The 6878-nt window shown below is 37.1% G+C and overlaps 1 protein-coding gene across 3 annotated transcripts in view; it reads left to right on the forward strand.

The window, feature by feature from the left end:
• Positions 1 to 6878, forward strand: part of NMT2 (N-myristoyltransferase 2) — a 55844-nt gene extending 48966 nt beyond the window's left edge. Inside the window, exons 10-12 of one of the 3 annotated variants that reach the window (XM_022580568.3) lie at positions 2746 to 2913; positions 5089 to 5226; positions 5413 to 6878. In XM_022580568.3, the coding sequence (XP_022436276.1) occupies positions 2746 to 2913; positions 5089 to 5226; positions 5413 to 5433 (327 nt within the window). In that variant the 3' untranslated portion in view covers positions 5434 to 6878. The other 2 variants (XR_016391868.1, XM_089906378.1) reach the window with 2 other exon arrangements.

Genomic DNA, 6878 nt, shown 5'->3' on the forward strand with positions numbered 1-6878 from the left:
TACAGGCAGACCTCGTTGTATTGCACGTCGCTTTATTGTACTAAGCAGATACTGCATTTTTTACAAATCGAAAGTTTGTGGTAACCCTGTGTCCAGCAAGTCTGTTGGTGCCATTTTTTCCAACAGCGTTTTCTCACTTTGTTTCTCTGTATCACATTTTGGTAATTCTTGCAATATTTCAAACTTTTTCATTATGGTTAGATTTGTTATGGTGATCTTTGATGTTACTACTTCTACTCGCTGAAAGTTCAAATGACGGTTAGCATTTTTTAGCAATAAAGGGTTTTTAAATTAAGGTATGTACATTGTTTTCTAGGCATAATGCTATTGCATACTTAACAGACTACAGTATAGTGTGAACAAAAGTTTCATATAAACTGGGAAAACAAAAAAATTCATGTGACTCGCTTTATTGCAATATTTGCTTTATTGAGGGGTCTGGAACCAAACCCACAGTATCTCTGAGGTGTATGTATATAGCCACTCCTTTTTTAAAATTCATGTTTGCATGGTATATCTGTTTCAGTCCTTTTACTTTCAACCCATCTATGTCATTGAATTTGAAGTGAATTTCTTGTAAACAGTATATATTTGGGCCATGTTTCCTTATCCACTCTGCCAGAATCTTTTGATTGGTGTTTTCTGGCCATTTACATTTGATGATTATTGATATGTTAGAGCTTAAGTCTTCTATATTATAATACATGTTTTCTGTTTGTTACTTCTGGTTTCCGTCCCTCTGTTTCTGTTTCCTTGCCTTCCTGTTCCTTGAACATTTTTGGATGTCTTGATTTATTTATAGTGCATTTGAGTATATCTGTGTAGGTCTCATGATGGTTGCTCTGGGTATTACAATATACAGATGTGACTTATCACAGTCTTCTGGTATCCATGTTGTACCACTTCAAGTGACTTTACTTCTCTTTACTTTTTCATCATTTTTTTTCACATCTTTATTAGAGTAAAATTGCTTTACCATGTTGTGTTAGTTTCTGCTGTACAGTCTCATTGTTTAAATATCACTGTCTTGAGTATCAGATGGTGTCATAATTTTTGTTTCAATCATCGAGTCATTTATAAAACTCATGAGAAGAAGCATAGCTCAAAGTATGTACCCAGATTTCTCTTCCTTCTTCCTTCCTTCCTTTCTGATGCTCCATGATGCTTTCTTTTATGATTTCCTTTCTATTTGAAGAATGTACTTCGTCCAGTCTTAAAGGTATGTCTGCTAGCAACAAATTCTTTTAGTTTTCATTTGTCTGAGAATGTGCTTATTTCCCCTTCTTTCCCGAAGAAAGTTTCGCCAGATACAGAATTCATGGTGGATGGTTCTTTTCTTTCAGCTCTTGTGCCACTTGCTTCTGGCCTCTCTGGTTTCAGGTGAGCAGTCTGCTGTCATTTGAATTAGTATTTACCCATAGGTAATGTGTTGTTTCTCTGTGGCTACTTTCAAGATCTCTCTCTGTCTTTAGTTTTTGGAAATTTCATTATGCTGTGTCTTGGTGTGGACTTCTTTGGGTTTATCATGTTAGAGTTCACATGGCTTCTTGAATCTACTATGTCCGTTTTGCCAAATTTGGGAAGTTTTCAGCCATTGTCTCTTTCAGCCCCACATTTTCTTCTTTCCCTCTGGGACTCCAATGATATGAATGGTGAATCTTGTTACTGCCCCACAGATCCCTGAGGCTTAATTCTTTTTTTTTTTTTTTTTCACTCTGTTTTCTCTCTGTTGTTTCAGATTGGGTAAATTCAAGTTCAGTGATTCTATCCTCTGTCATCCCCACTCTGCTATTGAGCCCATCCAGTGATTTTTTTTTTCCTCTAATTTCTGCTATGGTGTTTTTCAAGTTGAAAATCCTTAATAAAGCTGAAAACTTAGGTCTTTAAGTCATCTCTCACTTTTGCTTAACATCTTTAATTTCATAATGTCTGAAAAAAAGGTTTAATGAATCAGAAGCACTCAAAAACCAGATAATACATCCTCTGGAATTTTCTGCTAAAACAAATATTAGCAATGGCATATGTGGTCTAGCCTCCACAGCTGTATACTTCAAATACATCATGGTTTGAATTATATGCAGACTTGCATAGGTCACTGCAGGTAATAGAAACAATGCAGACAGTATTGACTAATTTCTTGTATTGAAAGTGTACCTGTGATGACAAAACAAACACCATCTTTCACATCACTTTTTATTTTTGATAGCTTCAGATTTTCTCAGTTATTCACACACATATATTTTGGTGCAGTACCAGTGCCTTTTTACAAGCTTCTAAAAAAACAGCTTCCAAATCCTATCCAACTTCACTTTAAGCTGATACAATTCCTGCCTTGTGCCAAGAAGATTATTATACAGTATCCTTTAGTTGGAAAAGGTAGCCTTCTAATCCTTGGTGCTCTTATTCCTGCAAAAACAATGAATTTACTTTTATCACTGTCCCATAAGTCTAGAGAGACTCATTAGTCAACCAGAGAGCGTTCCTTTTAGAACATTCTACTTCTTAAGAACTTGATGCCAGTTGCTGACGAGCACTTAGGCTGAGGCACAGCTCCACGCTCTTCCTTGGCCTCTGCCCAGCATATGGTAAGGGGCTGCACATCAGACTTGGAGAGCGGAGCATGAGCTGTTGCTTTTCATTCTAACGGAAAGCTGTGGTGCAAGTCAGAGATCAAGATGTGAGCTGAGATGCCTGGATGAAACTTGTTCAAGGAGATGTTTACCTGACATTGCCTTTGTTCTTTAGAACTCCAGTGGTAAACTAACTGACTTCCTGAGCTTCTACACGCTCCCCTCCACAGTCATGCATCACCCCGCCCACAAGAGCCTCAAAGCCGCCTACTCCTTCTACAATATCCACACAGAGACGCCGCTGCTGGACCTCATGAACGACGCGCTCATCATTGCCAAGCTGGTACGCAACTCACTCCTTGTCATCCCGTGTGTGTCTCAAATATGTATATTGGAGTATATAAAACATCTTGTATTTTCTTCCACATGGTGGGGGGATTTGTTTGAGATACTTCTTACTGTTGACAGTCAAAGGAAGAATTTTGATAAGAGGTTTTTTTTTTTAATTTAATGGCTATTTTCATCATTAATTCTGTTGTAACTTAACCAAAAAGACATTTTGTACAAATTAGAAACTTGTAAACCTTATATAAAGATACACGAAATTCATAATATAAGGAATATAAGAAAACTAATGTGATCCCATGATACAGGCATACCTTGGAGATATTGTGGGTTTGGTTCCAGATGCTTCCAGATCACTGCAGTAAAGAAAGCGTTGCAATAAAGCGAGAGCCACACGAGTGTTTTGGTTCCCAGTGCATATAAAAGTTATCTTTACACTATAGTGTAGTCTGTTAAGTGTGCACTAGCGTATTTAAACAATATACAGACCTTAATTTAAAATACTTTATTGCTAAAAAAAATGCTAACCATCATCTGAGCCTTCAGTGAGTTGTAGTCATATCAGAGATCACAGATCACCATAACAAATACAATAATGAAAAAGTTTGAAATATTACAAGAATTACCAAAATGGAACACAGAGACACAAAGTGAGCAAATGCTATTGGAAAAATGACTCTGATAGACTTGCTTGATGCAGGGTTGCCATAGACCTTCAATCTGTAAAAAACCCAGAATCTGTGAAACTCAATAAAACAAGGTCTGTCTGTATGGGGAAAATATGAGTGTGTTGCAGTGAATAATTGGCAACAGTAGGTTTTTTGATTCAAATAAATAGTCTCTGAATTTTAAAATTAAAGAAATTTAATTTTAACTATTGGAATTATTATTATTAAAAGGATTTAAAATGAAAAGAATTAAATTCAAAATGTTCCTTACTATATTTGCATTATTTTTCTATTTCCTCAGTGTGGTAGTAAGGATAATTGTTAAATTCTTGCTATAAATAAACATTTTTCTTTAAAAAGAAATTGAAATCAGCTGACGGGGACATTTTGATGTAATTGCTGAGTGAGAAGATAAATATTGTTCACGAGAAATTGGGAGCAACCCTTCAAAAGTGTCTTCCTTGTAGTCTTCTTGTATTTGATCATTGGAAACATTTCTTTTAATCTATTATAAGTGGATCCCCAAATCAGCATTCTCGTTTGCTTCTTTGATCTTGTAGCTCATTTTCAACTACCTCCCCAAAAAGGCCAGTAATAAGTTATTTAAGGTAAAACCCCTGAGAAATAGAAATGTAGGTGCTCCATCTATATCACATTTTGCATAGTATTATCTAAGCTTTTTTTTTTAATTCTGTTTTTACTATTGAAATGTTACTAAATTTTATTTCCCATTATCAGCCCAAGACAGATACACGATTTAAAGTCTTTACAGCTTTGATTTCTTGGCGTAGGTTCAGGTAAGTCAGAACGTAGAAAGGCCAGTAACTAACAGTTCTGGTGATAGAGCCATCTAGGCAGCTGTTTGCTTCAAAAACAGGGACAAGGGCTTCCCTGGTGGCGCAGTGGTTGAGAGTCCGCCTGCCGATGCGGGGGACACAGGTTCGTGCCCGGGTCCGGGAAGATCCCACATGCCATGGAGTAGCTGTGCCCGTGAACCATGGCCGCTGAGCCTGCGCGTCCGGAGCCTGTGCTCCGCAATGGGAGAGGCCACAACAGTGAGAGGCCCGCATACCACAAAAAAAAAAAAAAAGAGTAGCCCCCACTTGACCCAACTAGAGTAAAGCCTGCACACAGCAATGAAGACCCAACGCAGCCAAAAATTAAATAAATAAATAAAATAAATTAAAAAAAAAAAACAGGGACAAAATATTTCCTGAAATTTTAATAGATTCTTTTTTGTCAGCCATCAGACTGCACTTCTCAATTCAGCATTTCTGGATAATCTTGCTGACTCCATCAGATTCACTGCTTGCTAGTTTAATAAGACAGTTTTGAACTGAATTCCTAACCCATACTATATATTGCAGACATTAAACCTTATTATAAATGCATTATCAATTCAAGCTATTAGTAGGGGAATGAAATGTTATACTGAAATACATAATATACAAAACACTCTAATCCTTTGAAACTTTAAAATTAAAAATTTTTTTTTACATTGACAGAAAGGATTTGATGTATTCAATGCGCTAGATTTGATGGAAAATAAGACATTCCTGGAAAAACTCAAGTTTGGCATAGGCGATGGCAATTTACAGTATTACTTGTACAACTGGAGGTGTCCAGGGACAGAGTCCGAAAAGGTAAGTGAAGTTGATAAACCTTTGTAAACTTGATAAATTTACCTAGAAAATCCCATATTTGCTTCTCTTCGGATTGTTGAGAGTTTTTTTTCTTTAGTAGCTTTTTAAAAATATAGATCTATTGTACTACATTATAATTTTTCTTGCTCACTTGTTTTTGCTATTCCATTTCTTCCCTCCCTTTAGGTTGGACTCGTATTACAGTAGATGGATATTTCTATTTCTAGAACTCTGATGTCATCATTTGTTAATATCCTAGTTAATGATTCCTGGAACTGCCAGTCCAAAGAATAAAAGCACAACCTAAGTGACATCGAAGTGTCAGTAGCAGAAAAGATGGAAAAACATCGATTGGTGACCAATAGAACACATTTCTAGCTAGAATGTTAACATTCATCCTTTTTTTCGCTGTTGACCCATTTTTAGGAGGGATGGAAGGAGGATACAAAGAGCACATTCCTCTCATTTTCAACCTTCTGACTGTCTCTCAATGAAGAGAAGGTATTTGTCCCTCTCTAGAAAAATGGACCGCTTTTCTATGGATTGAACAGAAATCACAGAATCGTGTAGGAAAATCTTTGCCGTTGTGTGGAGATGAACTGCTGCCTTTCTGTTTGTTAAGTGAGGGTCTGTGGGTCCATGTAGCAGAATGAGGGAGCCACTTGGAAAGGGTTTACTTATGTCACTGCACATGATCTCATCGGGAACACCTATGGAGCCAGCATTTCTGTAACGCAGTGATGAGCGGTAGGTGTTAAAGTGAAGAGTGAGATAAAAATATACTGGTTGACTATTTCTCTAGAAGCAAAGTTGCCAAATCAATAAACACACAAATGGGTGCTTTGATCTTCAGCAGGTTCGTGGATTGGTTCCAAAGCAAGGTTTGGGGCAAACATTGTGTTCTCTGAAGAGCACACAACCCTGACAAACTAGACTGTTCTGCTCCTGCAGAGACTCTTCTTCTCAGCAACAGCCAGGACACGTGAGGAAAAGAAAAATCAAAGCCCTCAAGTCAGAAGACATGCCCAGTGGAGTTTATGAGTGCCATCAGGACACTGATAATTTGAATGTTTTTTATTACTTATGCAGAATTGCACATATTTCTTTATCCTGACTCTAATTTATCATGAAAGCTGTCGTGCTCTAGGAAGATGTCTTATTTGTAAATAAGTCTTGTGGTTTTGTTACTGATGGTGTTTTTATCTAGGATTTGAAAATCCAAGTTTCTCGGTGTACATAGATAATGTATATATCACCAATAGCCCAAGGGGAAAAAGATGCTGGACAAGGCCACCTAAAATGGCCTCGACTCAAATACCACAAAGTAGATACTTCTTCCTGCCTTTATGTACCAGTGCCTAGGCCGTTCAGTCCAGAAAAATCTAATTACCTTCGACAACAGGATGCCCTTCCTTCATGTTATAAGTAGTCAAAGGACACAATCATACCTTATAAAAACCAGGCAGGAGCTAGCACACTGTGGCCCATGAGCTAAACTCAGCACATCGCCTGTTTTTGTACAGCCCACGAGCTAAGAATGGTGTTTACATTTTTGAATGGTTGAGGAGGAAAAAAAAAAAGTTTTGTGACACATAAAAATTACAGGAAATTCAGATTTCAGCATCCATAAATAAAGTTTATGGGAACAAGTC

Source organism: Delphinapterus leucas, chromosome 2 (genome assembly GCF_059928025.1).
Source record: "Delphinapterus leucas isolate spDelLeu-1000000601 "Yukka" chromosome 2, BTC_Dleu_Yukka2, whole genome shotgun sequence".
NCBI classification, from domain to species: domain Eukaryota; kingdom Metazoa; phylum Chordata; class Mammalia; order Artiodactyla; family Monodontidae; genus Delphinapterus; species Delphinapterus leucas.